This window comes from Sander lucioperca, chromosome 1 (assembly GCF_008315115.2).
Source record: "Sander lucioperca isolate FBNREF2018 chromosome 1, SLUC_FBN_1.2, whole genome shotgun sequence".
Taxonomy (NCBI): domain Eukaryota; kingdom Metazoa; phylum Chordata; class Actinopteri; order Perciformes; family Percidae; genus Sander; species Sander lucioperca.
Window position 1 is genome coordinate 28,563,007 of NC_050173.1, and position 16,246 is coordinate 28,579,252.

At 37.1% G+C, this 16,246-nt stretch overlaps 3 protein-coding genes across 3 annotated transcripts; 2 read left to right on the top strand and 1 right to left on the bottom strand.

Moving 5' to 3' along the window:
- Positions 1-132: 132 nt before the first annotated feature.
- mcts1 (MCTS1 re-initiation and release factor) lies at positions 133-2,527 on the top strand. Its single transcript, XM_031303366.2, has 6 exons — positions 133-391; positions 1,348-1,500; positions 1,619-1,716; positions 1,799-1,932; positions 2,120-2,187; positions 2,285-2,527. Exons 1-6 carry the CDS (start codon positions 381-383, stop codon positions 2,364-2,366), a joined length of 546 nt encoding a protein of 181 aa, XP_031159226.1. The 5' UTR covers positions 133-380; the 3' UTR covers positions 2,367-2,527.
- A 591-nt stretch (positions 2,528-3,118) lies between these two features.
- Positions 3,119-7,096, bottom strand: c1galt1c1 (C1GALT1-specific chaperone 1). Its single transcript, XM_031303365.2, has 2 exons — positions 6,883-7,096; positions 3,119-4,971 (listed from the first exon to the last, which is right to left on the bottom strand). The coding sequence occupies exon 2, from the start codon at positions 4,955-4,957 to the stop codon at positions 4,004-4,006; it is 954 nt and encodes a 317-aa protein (XP_031159225.1). The 5' UTR covers positions 4,958-4,971; positions 6,883-7,096; the 3' UTR covers positions 3,119-4,003.
- A 6,004-nt stretch (positions 7,097-13,100) lies between these two features.
- Positions 13,101-16,145, top strand: urp1 (urotensin-related peptide 1). The gene is made up of 5 exons (XM_036001632.1): positions 13,101-13,331; positions 13,745-13,873; positions 13,962-14,002; positions 14,480-14,585; positions 15,898-16,145. The coding sequence occupies exons 1-5, from the start codon at positions 13,229-13,231 to the stop codon at positions 15,927-15,929; spliced, it is 411 nt and encodes a 136-aa protein (XP_035857525.1). The 5' UTR covers positions 13,101-13,228; the 3' UTR covers positions 15,930-16,145.
- Positions 16,146-16,246: the final 101 nt, after the last annotated feature.

Sequence of the window (16,246 nt, forward strand, 5' to 3'; positions counted from 1 at the left end):
AACAGGCGCTACATGCGGATTTTAAATGACTTATCGTGTGTTTAACTGTCTGTGAAATATAAACAGCGCCAGAGCACGACTTTAGATTGTGTACACCTAAAAATTGAGTTACACAAGTTACCTAGGTGACAGGAGAGGAAGGAAGCGCCTATAATCGAATTTAACCTGACCTGTCGTGTAACGCAAACAACTGTCGTAAAATGACGTAACTCTCATACTGCTGGTCCCTAAACAGGCGTGCAATTGCTATAGCATTACTTGATATGTGAATTGTATGCTGTTAGTTAACGTTACTTGTGTTTACCATAGCCGACCTGGCGCGTCCGAACAAGCTTTGTCATAATTAAGGAACGCGGTAACGGTAACAGCGACCAACGAGGATGTTTAAAAAGTACGTTGCTTATTTTTTTCCATGTTGTTACGTGAGCTAACCACAGCTAACGTTAGGTGGCTAGCTAACTGATTAGCAATCGCGTCTTCAACTTTGTTGTGGGCTCAAGTTCAATTAATGAGACAAGTAGACCTGAGTCATGATATTTTGTGAGACCCTCTGTTATTAAATTAGACCAGGCATGAAAAATATGTTTTAACTTGTCAGTGCGGTGTGATATAAAGATACTCTGTCTATTCACGTTTATTAACTAGCTAGACTAAACTGCCTTGAATCCAAACTCCAAGTGGTGTCATCTTGATACAGTTGGGAACATTCAGGTGCATATGACATTAGCGAAACATATTTTCACTTTGATGGTTGGAATAATATTTTTGACCTTATAATTACAAGATTGGAAGGTACCTTTTTGTCCACAAAGTTCTCAATACTATCTCTTCATTTATAGTGTATTGAAATCAAAGTTACTGTCGAATTAGAACTAGAATTAAAGTTATACTTACACAAATATTCATTGGATGAACATTTCTGGATGAAATTTGAATGGCAAAATTGTTTAAATTATGTATCTATGTAACCTTTTTTGATGGAAATAAATAACAGCATTTTATTTTCTATAATTGGAGCATCTTCCCAATATATCTATATCAATATATATGTATACTGTGGGTATTGATTGACATTGCCATATTGTAACTAAACTAACATTGTTACTGCAGCTGCCAATATTTGCCGCAATGTGGAATCAGTGTGCTCCATTGTGTATGTTTGTGATATATTTAGGCCTGCAGTATATCGATTAGGACAACAGGCAAATTAAAAGTACAAAAATAGGATTAAATTTTAGATTAATTTTATATCTTAAACATGCCAGACAAGCTTGTTCTGTTTTCTGTCAGCATTTGTACTTTAAAAAATCATTTAATACAAAAAGCATTTTCGCTTTCCTGTTTCAGATTTGATGATAAGGAAAATGTGTCGAACTGTATCCAGCTGAAAACATCAGTGATCAAAGGCATCAAAAATCAGCTGTTGGAACAGTTTCCAGACATTGAGTCATGGCTCAATCACATAATGCCAAAAAAGGACCCTGTCAAAATCGTGAGATGGTATGACTTTATCATTTCATTTTTCTAATCAAGGTACATGCAGTGTTTTAGGCATAGTAGATTTTCTTCTACAGTTTTTTTTTTTTTTTTTTATATATTTCTTTTATTCTTCCCACAGCCATGAACACATTGAAATCCTGACAGTGAATGGAGAACTGCTTTTCTTCAGACAGAGAGAAGGACCATTCTACCCAACCCTCAGACTGTTGCATAAATGTAAGATCTTCTAATGTCAACAGCCTTTTGGTTGTGTTTGAGTTTCCTCACACTGATTAGAAATTCTCTTTGGGTTTTATAGATCCTTTCATTCTTCCACACCAGCAAGTAGACAAAGGGGCCATTAAATTTGTCTTAAGTGGAGCCAACATCATGTGCCCCGGGCTGACGTCACCAGGCGCTAAACTCTACCCAGCTGCAGCCGACACAGTAGTTGTATCCTTTTATCCATGATGCAGCGTGTGGGAGCCGTTTGATTTTCACACTAAAAATAAATAACAATTATAATTTGCGGCATTGTCCTATGCTAGCATTAAATATTTCTTCCAAATCCACACTAAAAAAAAATCTCACTTTGCTTCCACATTTTAAATACAAGTTTTTCTTTAACAAGTGAATGCAGGCTATAATGGCGGAGGGAAAACAACATGCACTTTGTGTTGGTGTTATGAAGATGTCTGCAGACAGCATGTAAGATTTTTTCCCCTACAATTTACAGAGGCAAAAAAGAAATCCTTGCTATTGCTGCTGTTATGATGCCTGATCTAAATCTGTCTTTTGCAAACAGAGGAAAAGTCAACAAGGGAATTGGAATTGAGAACGTTCACTATCTGAATGATGGATTGTGGCACATGAAGACGTATAAATGATGACATCAAGACCTACCCCCACCCCCCAGACAGTGTGCTTTTGACAGCGACGCATGAGCTGCCAGTCACCTGTTTACACCCAAGAACTTAGCTGTGTAACCGGCTGAAGGCTGTGAATCAATCAGCATAATGCACAAATAAAAGAAAGATCTTGCTTTAAACCTTAATCTCAGTTGGTATTTTGTTTTGGATCCAATTTAAGATGTGCACATAATTGCCTGTGATTTAGGAATTTAATCCAATGGTGGACATGACAAAATTGTAATATTAACTTCAGGATAACCTAGTTTTCATGTAGTGTAGAATGTAGTTGGAGTAATGATGTAGCCTGTCTATCAGTATAGGATGTGAGAATACCTGAGAGGGAGTGGCGTGGTACAGGTTTACAACTGTTACTTGTTTTTCTGCGCCTCATTTATAGAGTAAAGCTTGACACTCCTTCCTTCCATGGAAACTCAACTAGATTTTCAGGTGGATACACCTAGCTAAAAACAGTGCAGTCTTACACAACAGCCCTTATGTGTAATACAATGAGGTGAATTTACACTACAATGTCACTTGTGTGCAGTAGTTAATCTTTGTTTTAACCTGACTACATATTTCCATGCTACCAGGGCATCTATGAGAACTGCAATATTGTTAAGGCAGAACATAAAGGGTGGTCGACAATAGAATACATTCAGTTCTATATGGTTGACAAGGTTTACATCATTAACACATTGAAAGCTACCAGCACTCTGTTGTGTGATTTGTTTTTACATTTATTCTCATTCCCACCTTTTAACAGTCCTCATCGGATTGTTCGATACCACAGAACTACATTGCATTTCATCAGAAATTAATTGTATTCACTTTTATTATCCAAAAGTCTATTCTTCTTTTTTTAAAGTAGTCATCTGGTCAGTCCGGCAGCCATGTGTTTTAAAAATGTCAGTGGAACAATGACACCTCCAATGAAAATAATTTTGTTTTGGGTGTCTCTTTTAACATGTGACAAATAGAATATACTATATACATTACCCAGAAGTCAACATTAAGTTATATTATTTTCCTTTTTGCTGTGAAGTCCAACTCTTCATATGTGGAGGTAACCAAGCATAAAGTGGCAAGAAATGCACTTGATTTAGAGCTGGTCTGAGCTAACATGTGTTTGACTCAATATTGGTGCTACCATACAATCTTCAAATCAGTTGGGTGACAAAAAAAAGTTATTCATAATGTAATAAGATGGCATAGCACTTTAAACAGTTAAATTATTTCAGTAACCTGTCGTTTCAATAGTCATCACCTGGTAACTAATGCAGCTTTAAGACCACAAAAAGACAAACATTTAAGATACATATACCTATACCCAAAACTTCCAGACAACCTAGTCACAGGTCACAAGTTTGATACATGTCCCAGTTCTATCTTTATTCAAGAGGACGCACACCCATCCACTATGTTTACCTACACCACAAAGGAGTAAGGTGCTGATTGTGCCAAGTGAAAAAGGTAAAAATATACATAAAAGGGTTATATTTCCATCCAGGATCCAGTTTTACAAACAAAATTAGAAAACATCTCCTCACAGTTAGGTTTGCAATCATAGAAGCAAAACTTTTAAAATGCCACATCCATCTTGGAGGAATGAGTCTCTAGTCATTATCTGAATTTTCAGGAGGGTTGAATACTAAAGAGTCATGAAAATCGTGGCCGTAAGGACGAAGTCTGTATACTCCAAACATCATAACCTGCATTTCATTCGGTGACATCCCGTTAAATGTGACTGCCATGTCGGAGCAGCAGCCTTCCACCACACTATTGGGGTTGTTCTTCATGCTTTCACTTATCAGGCTGTTCACACCTTTGCTGTTGAAAAGGCCTTTTCCGTGTGCGTCTTCTCCATTCTCTGCGAAGACACCTGTATATTTGAGGCACACGGCCAGCTGCTTGTCCTCACTCATCTTCCACAGGGCACGTCCTCTTTCAGGACATTTGTCTTCATCCTGGAACACATGCACTAGCCTTTTCAGCGCTTCATAACTTAGAACAATGCCACTATCATACGCCACATACTCTAGCTCCCCTGACTTCATTATGTTGCCCAGGTAGAAGGGCTCGCTGGGATCCTTTGCGAGCACAAGGTATTTGAGGTTCTCAATGATGGCAAACGTGGTAGCTTGTGCCACAAAGAACCACTGCAGGCCTCCGGCATTCTCATAAGCATGCGTCAGAGCTTTACGTAACCTCGCCCAGTCATCTTTTTCATTCAGGTCTATTGCCTCAAGCGCCTTAGAAGACTCAGAGGTGTAAAACACAGCCTTATCACAATGTTTGCTCCAGGTGTCCAATGCAGTGGCCCAGTAAACAAGGACCTTGGGCTGGACCATGATGATGCAAGAGACGCGGACTTGATTGCTCCACTCCTGCATGCGACTGTCAGAGAGGCGTGTCAGCTCATCTTTACTCGGGGCCTTGACGTGATGATGATGATGGTCTTCTGTCTTGGACTCTGTGCCAGGGTGGAAACTACCTAGGAGTGACAGCAGCAAGCAGAAGAGGCCTCCCATGACCATCCCCTTCATGAAAGAACCTCCTTCAGAAAACATTCTGGCAGCAGACACTGGACGAGAGAGAAAATGCATTCATGTAGCTGTAGTCGTAAACATTATCATTATAACGGATTATTCGGATTAGGGCGACACCAAGACCTGGGTCTTGGGTGCAGCTGTGGCTATGGACCTGCTACACCCTGCTACGCTCTGCGATTCCCTGCAATGCCCGGCTACGTCCTGCCGCATCCACCGCGTCCACCCATGCTCTGCTGTGCCACGCTACATCCTGTACCGTCATAACCCCAACCGTCAGACACCACCTACCAAGAGTCTGGGTCTGCCGAGGTTTCTTCCTAAAAGGGAGTTTTTCCTCGCCACTGTCGCAATAGCCACTGCTAATGCTTGCTCTTGGGGGAACTATTGGAATTGTTGGGGCTTTATAGAGTGTGGTCTAGACCTACTCTATCTGTAAAGTGTCTCGAGATAACTCTTGTTATGATTTGATACTATAAATAAAATTGAATTGAATTGAATTATAACCAGTTGTGCAGCCTCTGATTCTTCATGTCAGCGATCACATTGTGTTAGCTTCATTGTTACTTATAACTAGGGTTGGGCATCGAGAACCGATTCCTACTTGGAATCGTTTCAAAAATTACGATACCAATAGAATCGTTTCTTTATTGGAATCATTTGGAATCGTTTAGAGGATTTGGTTTCAAATGCGATCATCGCTTCCCAATTTAACATGCGCAAGTTTTGGTTTCCGTGGCGACCAGGTGCTTGTTGTTAATGATGCAGCCTTGGAGCACAGTAAGCAGCACTCTAGTGTGGCTTTATTTTATGTTGAAAAAGCCAAGTAAAACTGCAAACCACCATTGAATCAAAATAAAACTTTACTCTTATTTGTGAAATAGGCATGTGACCCGTTTCAACTCCACCCCTCAAAGAATCGGAATCAAGAATCAATAAGAACTGGAATCAAAAGGAAGAATCGGAATTGGAATCAGAATTGTTTAAATTCAAACGATGCCCAACCCTACTTATAACATACTATGTGCAGCTAATGAGAAGGCTGGACTTACTTGGTGTATGTGGTCTTTACTGGCTTACTTATCTTTATTTGGCTGGAGGCAAATTTCTGTACACCAAAAGTGTTTCCTTAATTAACCAACAATTGTATTCATGATCAATTAGTCAGCTTATTACTTTCTTGATTAATGGTTTGATCTATGAAATATCAGAAAAATGTCAATCACAATTTCCAAGTCCAAGGTGATGTCTTGAAGTAGTTTGTTTCGTCCAATCAACAGCACAAAAACCAAAGATATCCAGTTTACTATCATCAAGGACTAAGAAAACACCTAAATATATTTAATATATTAAATATGTACATATGATAAGCTGGAACCAGAGAATCATTCTCTGGTTAGAGCTGACATTCTCAGAATGTCAGCTCTAATATTGCTTTTGATTTTTCAACAAGATTAATTACTCTGTGAGGCAAGAAATCAAATCACTGAACGTTTTTCACAATTTTCTGACATTTCAGACAAAACACTTGATTGGCAGATTAATCAATACTAAAAGATAATTTTTAGTTGGAGCCCTAATGTAAGTTAATTTAAAGGCTTTAATAAAATGGTGTTAGCTTGTTCGTCTTCTATGTACAAGTTGAGCAGCTTACAGGATCTGAGCTCGCCTAGAACATTAAACGACATAACGTTACTCATGTTTGAACCGTTTAACGTTACCGGTTTTCAACGTCGACATATACATTAGCTTTTCTTTTCTTTTTTAGCATTAACGTTAGCATTAGTAACTTATTAACATTATAGCAGGGAGGTATGGAAGTCGTACCAACTGTTAGCTAACTGTTAGCTTCCTCGCTTCGTAACGGCTACACTAAACGTTTAACTCGGGGTCTTGACTCTTGTTATACATTAGCTAACATAACAGATAAAGAGCATTTACTGTACCTAGCTAACGTTAGGTTAATGCTGCCGTGCAAGGTGGTGCTCCTGCTTTCGCTTGTCTTTCAGTTCCCACTTTTCCAGCTTTGTAAGATCGCCAACGTCCCTGCCGGCAGAACGGTTAATTAATAACTAGATAGATGCATGTTTACTCGGTTTGTTCACAGTACGATCTAGCTCCTACCGAGTTAAACACTTCCGCTTTCTGACGTCATGTGACTCCGCTGAGACCTCTCTTGAGGTTGAGACGCTTTTTTTATGTTTTATGGAGCCCCAAAATGTAATGAATAATAAATAAATAAATGTAAAGAATACATGTCATAATAGAACATTAAACAAATAAATAATCTTAACTGAACAAATAACGCAAACTACATAAACGATCCAATATATTGTCAAATACTTTTAAATTCAATGTATTAATGTGTGTTATTACCCCGGGGACACTTTTGTTTCATAATACATTTGATGTATTTATTATATTTCACTAAGCCTAGAAATCTAGACGCACCCTAGCGGCAGCAAATGTAATTTGCAGCCAGAGTCCAACATCTTGATGTGGGTCTGGCTTCTCAGGCTAATATTTCACTTCATTTATTCATAAGATCATTTAATAATCAAGGTCTTTATTTATCATGTGCACAACAATTACAGGGTTATTGCTAATGCCATTCTTAGCTCTCAGGCTTCCTCCAACAATAGCCTAATAATAATATAGGCTATGTATAAGAAAGAAGGAAGAAGGATGAAAAGGAAAATCATATCACACAACAAAATGAAAATCTAAACACAAAGTAGTGCAAATAAAAAAAAAAAAATTAAATATAATAAAAATATATAATAAAGTAAGTAGACAGTAATTGTGATTTGATTAATAAACTCAGTGTTAACAGAAATTGTATGCAATAAATTAGTAGAAATAAATATGTTTACAGATGTAAACAGGAATTTAATAAATGAGCTATAGCCTATGCATAATGATAAGTATAAAAATATATGTACAATAACAGTTGTAAAACAGTAATAAAAAGGTCAAGTGATGGTAAAGTGTCAAGGGATGAGCTCAGTGTCTTTATTTATTTATTTAATATGAACATTTTGGAGTTCCTTAATGTCAGCCATCTATTCATCAATAGATTCCCTCAACAGATTTACTGAAATTGTTGATTGGATGAAGTTGCGTATGTTGTTCATATGCAGATTAAGATTTAGATTAAGATTGACTGTTTATAGTGTGTATATATTGTTTGTTTTTGTTGTTTGTTTTGTATGAGTAAGCACATTGTGAGCAATGTATAATCCATAGCAAAATTCCTTGTATGTGTCCTCATACCTGGCAAATAAAGCTGATTCTGATTCTGATTATTATAATTATTACTTTTATTTAACCAGAAGAAACCCATTGAGATTAAGAATCTCTTTTTCAAGGATGACCTGGCCAAGACAGGCAGCAGCATATAAAACACATAGTTACAGACAAGAATACAAGAGGACAAAGTTAATACAACTGAAATAAAGCAAAGCTATTCACATTACATCAATTTCACATAGTCTTTATTGCAACCAGGAACAATTATTGAAAACACTGACATCTTAAAGAGTCTACCTCTCTTTCTTTCATTAGTAGTATTGTTATTCCTGTCTGCCATTTTCTTTCTTTATTAGTGGAATGCTGTTCAACAGCATTCCAACTATTGTTATTCTGTTCTTTCTTTTTTCTTATTATTATTATTCACACACACACACACACACACACACACACGCACACGCACACGCACACGCACATGCACACACACACACACACACACACACACACACACACACACACACACACACACACACACACACACACACACACCACACATATAGAGCTGAAGGACCATCTCCTGGTGATAGTGTAGTGGATATGACACATACTGGGGGTGTGGGAGAGCTGGGTTCAAATCCCACTGAGGTACATCAATCAATGTGTCCCTGAGGTAAGCACTCAACCTATTATTGCTCCAAAGGTGCGTTACCAAGGACATATATAGCAATTGAAAGGTGCTTCCTTTTATCTTTCCTCTCTTTTTCTCTCTTTCTGCTTGTTTGTTCTATGCAATGGATATGGCTGATAATAAGTCTTTTTAGTCAATTCATTGAAACTTCCACTTTTGACAGTATTACAGTTTAGTATTACAGAGCAGCTTTTCTAAAATGTATTTACTCTTAACTTATGTGCATTTCAGCTTCCAACTTCCAAGTTTTTCAGCAGTTTAGATCAAACAATTTGTTCCATATTTCTGCATTTTCATCAATGTTTCTCACAGCATTTGTAAGTTTTCCATACTGATTCATAATTTCAGATAAAATATTATATAACATATAAATTATTTTATATATTAGTGGTGTTTTTCAACTTTTTAATGAAATTCATACTCATTCTACCGATTTCCACTTTTTCAACTATTCTCACTACTTCAACTTCTTCTTACTGATTTAAGCTATTCATCCAGTTTAGTTTTAGCAATTCAGCTATTCAGCATTCCCACACATTTTCTGCAGGAAATGCATTTAATTTTAAAAGCATTGCCATTTACCGAAATGAATTCATTAAGTCTTAGCTCAGTCTGCAGCGTATTCCATCCAGAGGGGGCAAAGTACACAAAAGCCTTTTTCCCTGTTCAGTGCGCACATTAGGGACAGAAAGCAAATTATGTCCTGAGAACATAAGAAGTGCCAACCAGCACTTTTCCGCGTGACAAGAGAACAAATGTAGGTAAGGTAGCACACCAAGCATTGCCTTATAAATAAAGTTATACCAGTGACAGAGCCTATGAGTCGCCAGAGCAGGCCATCCTACCCGAGAGTAGCCTACAACTCGCAGTGGTGAGTCCGAGCTTTACATGATGCAGATTAACTGGCAGTTTAAGATTTTACATTAATAATGTGCTCAGATTTATCTTGTGACCATGTGGACTGTAGAACATATAAAGTAGCCTACATTGTTGCATAATTTAATTAATTCATTAATTTAATAATAATGGGACGATATGCTAGTCACAGCCAGGGGCCAAGTCCAGCAGAACAATGACTTTTACTTTGTATACTTTAAGTACATTTTGTTGATAATACTTTGTAATGGCAAAAATTACATTTAAGCATGATTTAATATTCTTGTTTTATTTCTTTCTCTGTTTCTCTCACAATGCTGGAAGGGAGTTTATCTCATTCCCACATGTAGATTGCGTAGACGAAGTCTGGAGACAAATGCGTACATGTACAGCCTTTGTTTAGACCGATAAAGGTACAAGGTCAAAGTACACTATCTCTATGTGCAGATTCAGTTCTCCCATGCCAGTGGAGATGTAACCAGGGGGTGAAAGTTGTACAGGGGGGGAGAGACGAAATGGCTCCAAGATGTCTCCTGTGTTTGAGATTGTTTCTCTGTGTATCAGATTGTCTGTGAGAAATGCAGAGTCACGTTAAGCCAAGTGAGTGTGTGCTGTCACTCTGAAGATGTATTTAAGCTCAGTGTTTCTGTTCACTCATTGAAGACACTTTTCCACACTGGGCTGCTGTGCCTTTTGTGAAATTGTGTTCCTCCTATATTTACAAATATACTTAATAAAATACAAAAACCTAACTTGGTTTAGTCTTCCACTGTCCTTATTTTGTTTCACCTTCCTATTTTAAAACATCTACACCTGCTGCATCGAAAAACTTCCACCACAACTTATCTACGTTTACTTTTCTTTTCACAGTTTATTACCTTAATTTTACATTTCCCGTGAGCATGATTAACACATCAACATAAATCCTGTATGTAATTTCAACAGTGATAGTAAGTTATTGTTTGTTTGTTCCTTTTTCCAAATGGGTAATAATGTCAATGTGGCTGATTTAAAGTCACTGCTTGACCTTACAAACCAACTTTGCTTTTCTTTTACCTCATTGACTGCTGTGCAGCCAAATGCATCAATGTTGTTTTCATTGTCGTAGAGACAACCTTATAAATCACCTGATACCCTGAACACTCATCTGAGGAGCATTAGTGACCTTTCAGTTTGACAAAAAGCCCTGCAGCCCTGCTTCCTCCTTCAGCAGCTGAAAACTCTTACTGTAACTTTAATTAATTAAACACTGTCATTTTCACCCAAAGGACTCTCGTCACAGTAAATCTGCTATCACAGCTGCCTATTAGATGGCTTGCCAAGGCATTTGTTTCAGATATCTATGGATATCTTGTAATAACTATCATAACCCTTAACTTTTAATCTAGCTCCATCATCAGGTCAACATTTTAAATTGTCTTCTATGAACAAATATCTGCAAAACTAATGACATTCCCAGTAGCTTCAACTGTAATTTGCTAATTAGCAAACGTAGCATTCTAACACGCTAAACTAGATGCGTTAGCATTTAGCTCAAAGCACAACTAGCCTCTTAAACCCTTTTTCTAATCTTTATTCTTTACACTCTACTCTTCTTTCTCTACACTAGTCTTTTAGTACAGCCTTTTTTTTAAAGATTATTTTGCAAAATTGAATATGTGTACAGCACAACGTAAGGTTCACATTTTAACCTTTTCTTTACTTATTATCCCGTTACCCATCCCTCCAGCATCTTCCCCCTAACCCAACCCCCCTGGTCAATAATGCACAGTGTTCGGACTCTTACAGAAGTATAGAAATAGTCAACATAAGAGAAAAAGCCAGCAGAACTAATAGAAAAAAAATTGGTAAGTACGCAATTGTCAGTACAGAGGAAGAAAGAAGATCAATAAATAGCACAGCCTTGACAAATAAACCTTTTAATCTATAATTTTACTCTGTGCCAGTATTTTGGATTTAGCTGGGTCTATGTGCAAAGTGTGTAATTTATACATTGAAAGCAGCAGTGTACAATAAAACCTCCAGAAAAAAATAAACACATAAATCTATCTATACATCGGGATATCTCTGTGCGTGTTGCCCCACACATGCGCAGTACCTCAGCGGGGGTAGGGAGTTGCTGAAGCCCTAAAACACTCATTGATGGCTGTTTACCGGATACAGGTGTCTTGCCCAAAACTGATCATCCTCCAAAAACCCATTGCTGTCTACCCTACATGCAAATGATGAAATAGTGGACACGCTGAATTTTGAGCTGATTGAGCCACGCTGCAGCATGTGTAACAGGTTGGGGCTCTTTAGCACGTTGTTTTGTTTCTATTCTGCACGCTACCACAATCACGTGTATTTGAACTGTTTGGCTTTCCATACAATGTGTGACTGCTACACGAAAAAAGCGGACACGTTGAATCTCTGCATGAGCCGCAACCGAACGGCGACTGATTGAACCTGCAACATTGTGTTACATGTTGAGTTTTATAAAAAACAAATTACAAAAAACACACATTCATGATCACTTTACTTATGCTATATAAGACTGCCTGTGACCACACAGTACAAGTTCTGCTTTCAAATGTTTAGTTAAAGTAAAAAGAGAGGCATTATCACTCAACACAATGTAGGCTACTTTGAGGTGGAGATTTTCAACCCTAATATAATGCTGGATAGTTTAATGCATCATATTTTAATTGTGGTATACTGTGAGTAGAATCTGAATCTGCAACATTCTCTGACAGGTAAATGTTTTCCTCTGAAGTACAAGTACAAGTCAGTAGGCCTACAGTTGCATATTAAGTGCATTGGGGGCCTTCTGTAAATTATTTCGGAGTACAATGGTTCTGGAGAAAGCTGCAAGCAGCAATACAGGAGGCCAAGCAATCGGCCCATTCCAAACAGGAATGTTTTGAACATGCACAGCAATAGTAGAAATAAGCTTTTAAAGCAGCCGTCATTATGCTATTACGCTATTATGCTATTATGCTACACAAACAATTAAAGCATGGCACAAGAACAAAGCATATGTGTTTGTATTTACCACAAAGATACCTATTTGCTTCATCAGACAGTCATAATGTAATGCTTCAGAAATGTTAGTCATTCAACACAAAATGATGTAGAAACCTGCAGTGACATATTTCCGTCAGCTGTGTACCTGAGACATGAGCAATGATATGTTTGAACAGCCCATCACACAGAAATGGTGTCAGACATAAACCATCTGAGCTCTGCTGGACAGCCGCTGATTGCTGTTGCAGAGTAAACATTTGTTAGGCCTCTCTGTACAAGCAGAGATAGGCTTTGGCTCAATTGACAGGGTCCCCTAAATTGTGTCCATCGCGTCAAAACCATTAAGAAGGAGACTGGGTGTGATGATAATGTATTGATCAGGTTGTGATGGATGACCACTGAAGATATATAAGTGAAGTTCTTTGCCGAGCAGAGTTATAGTCCAGATCTGTCCATCCAAAGAGAGAGGCACCATGCTTTCTGTAGCTCTGTTTTACCTCGTAGCTGTGATTTGTTCTGCAAGACGGACACATGCTCTACCTCTGTACCCTGATACCAACCTGGAGCCACAGGCAGGTAGGACTCTCTTGTTTTCTTTAATTTTATGGAAAAAGTTGGACAGCTTTAGGTCAATTTGGCTTTTTAATTTTGACCTTTTGTCTTCAGCAACACTGTTTACTCGGCTCTACTGTTTTACTGCATTTGTGTGAGAAATTAGCTAAATTGGAATACACCTTAATGACGTAAAAGTATATTCAAAAACATACAGAAACTAAACCAAACTGTTCATATTATTCCTAAATTTCCTTTGAGATGAATACATTTCTATCTTAACTTTACTAAAATATTTAAATATCTTTTTCATTTTTGCTCTTCAAGATGTGGTTAAAATAAATCCCCAAGCACATTTTATAAGTTATTCTGTTAAGCTCAGGAATATAATTGTCCCAATGACAGGATGATGAGAGGACGTTGTTTTATCTCAACAGATTTCCTTCAGAAATTAGTGTCAGAGGTGGAGGATGGACCCAACACTGCTGAGGGAGAGCAGAGAGAGGTGAATAACCTGTATCCTCTATTGATGCAGCACAATGGAGGGAGAGACTCCTGGAATAAAGGTAAAAATAATACTAATATTGTGCAGATAAATCAGTCACATATGGTCAACATAATGATTTTTTGACCTTCTACTTTTATGTTTTTAAGGGGCTAAAGATTCAGCACAACAAGATAAATTTGCTAACATGGTAAGGTACACGTCCTCTACCTGTAAGAAAGTAATAATATAGCACTAGATACTGTAAAGCAATTCAAATAAGTTAAAAGTGAAATGGCACAGAAAGACCAAGTAATACAGAATTAGATTTTAGTAGGTTTAGATATGGGTGTAGGTGTAGATTTAAAGGAAGTCATAGAGCGAGATGAATTGCAACAGGGAAGCTAATGCAAATACTTCTTTAGTTTTAAGTCTATATCGGAAAGTTTTGTTGCAGGATCTGAGATTGAGTGTAGATACATATGGGCACAAAACCTCACAAATGTATGCTGGAATCAGACCACAGAGTGCTTTATAAGTATTGCCCTAAATTCAATTCTAAAATCAATTTAATGAAAATGCCAGTTAAAATGGGGGTTATGTTTTCAGTTAAAGCTCTGGCTGTAGTGTACCACAGATGAATGTACAACATTTCATCCGCATCATGTTATTTCTTTCTTGTTTTGAGGTCGAGGACCTCAGAGAAGTCGTCTTGAAGATGGCAGCGGCTGACAAGCTTCGCTCTCAGGGTTTTCTTAGATCAGAGCAGAACTTGCCAAAAACTAACAAAAGAGGTGAGTGACTCTTGCTTTCTTCTATCAAGCACACACCACACCTGCTCTTTAAACACGGATATGATGCCTGAGCTGATGTTATTATAATGCTATGATCTAATAAGAAGGATGTTTAACTAAGGCTAGTGCCATTTAAAGTAGCATAGATCACTTTCACCTAAACAGCACCATAACATTCCGTTCAAGTCCAAGTACTCTGAAACTATTATATTTTACTAGATAGACAGTACTAGTACTAACCCCACTATAGTGAAAGTAAGATGCAATACATGTGATTTCAGATGTAGTGAAGTTTACTTCTTTAGTAAAACAAATACTGACTTTAAAAATATAGGATAACACTTTACTTTAAGCCCCCAATTTAGCATTAAACATTTATAAAGATTTGATTAATGCTTTTTAACACATTGTAATGTAGTTGTAAACAGATATAAGGACATTTGAAGACAAATAAAGGCCTATTTTATATCATTACAACTGTGTGTTACTATATTGCCATCTGTTTATATATGAACCTCCACTTAAGGAGTTATAGCTGGTGATAAACACATTAATAAACGGTTGTATCTGCTTATATCATAGTGTGTTATAAACCGTTAAAAACGAATTGTTTATAAACTACTTCTAATCCTTAAAATGGGGGCATAAAGTAAAGTTTGACCAAATATAGTACAGCACAAGTAAAGTACAAGAACATTAAAATGCTTTTTATGAGGAGTAAATAAATAATAATGTAATTATATATTTGTGCTGTTGCAAATTGAGCACCACAGCATATAGTCAGTTGAAGTCTGTTTTATTTATAAAGCCCAAAAATTACAAAATGTCTTTGAAGGACTTCTGTACAGCATATAACACTCTCTTTCCTTAGCCCCTTAAATCGGATAAGGAAAAACTTGACGAGATTAATTAATGGGAAATAAGATGGAAAATAAAACACACTTGATGATAGTAAAAATAAGATGAAAGTTAAATACATAGAATGCATAAGATGGAAAGTTAAACCTACTGAATAATAATAATAATAACAAAAAAATAAAGTTGAAAATAATCAAATCAGTGCCTATTTTTTCGACATCAGTGGTGGAGGAAAACACTCTTCAATTGGCGCCTAGGTCTCTGAGGCTATAAATAAATGACCAGTAAATGACCAGTAGTAAAATGGTAATATGGAGAAACAGCTTGACAGTATTTGGTAAATATTAAAATAAATAAGTGAAATAAGTTAAAGTGTTTGGAATGAAGAATGTGGATATATCACATTTGACTTCAGCTTTGTACCTAACTTTTGCACTCTCTGATGCCCCGACAGCATGTTTCTGGAAATACTGTGTCACCAACTAGAGCCCAGCAGCTGCAGGACGTTTGGTGTGACTTCGGCACGGCCTGGGTGGCAACGCCTTCACCACTATCCATCATTATTTTTATTTTCATTTTCATTTTGCACCAATCAGTAGCCTATATTCACCTTCTATACTGGATCAACAGAAACTATATTTTTGAAGCTGTAAATTGTTTTGTTTTTGTGTCTGAAAATAAAATTGAATATCAGAAATGCCATTTGTGTGACCTGCTTTTGGTTGTGATATATTATGGTAAATATGTTTATAATATTTAAAGAAGGGAGCATTATATCACTAGTCAGCACACAACAATCAAGA

Excerpts from the sequence above, each read along its gene's own strand:
- urp1 (XM_036001632.1), top strand. The coding sequence starts at position 13,229 with ATGCTTTCTGTAGCTCTGTTTTACCTCGTAGCTGTGATTTGTTCTGCA. Across the intron at positions 13,874-13,961 it reads GAGAGACTCCTGGAATAAAG|GGGCTAAAGATTCAGCACAA; the intron begins GTAAAAATAATA and ends TATGTTTTTAAG. Across the intron at positions 14,003-14,479 it reads AAGATAAATTTGCTAACATG|GTCGAGGACCTCAGAGAAGT; the intron begins GTAAGGTACACG and ends TCTTGTTTTGAG.
- mcts1 (XM_031303366.2), top strand. Across the intron at positions 1,933-2,119 it reads CTGCAGCCGACACAGTAGTT|GCTATAATGGCGGAGGGAAA; the intron begins GTATCCTTTTAT and ends AAGTGAATGCAG. Across the intron at positions 2,188-2,284 it reads AAGATGTCTGCAGACAGCAT|AGGAAAAGTCAACAAGGGAA; the intron begins GTAAGATTTTTT and ends TTTTGCAAACAG.
- c1galt1c1 (XM_031303365.2), bottom strand. The coding sequence starts at position 4,957 with ATGTTTTCTGAAGGAGGTTCTTTCATGAAGGGGATGGTCATGGGAGGC.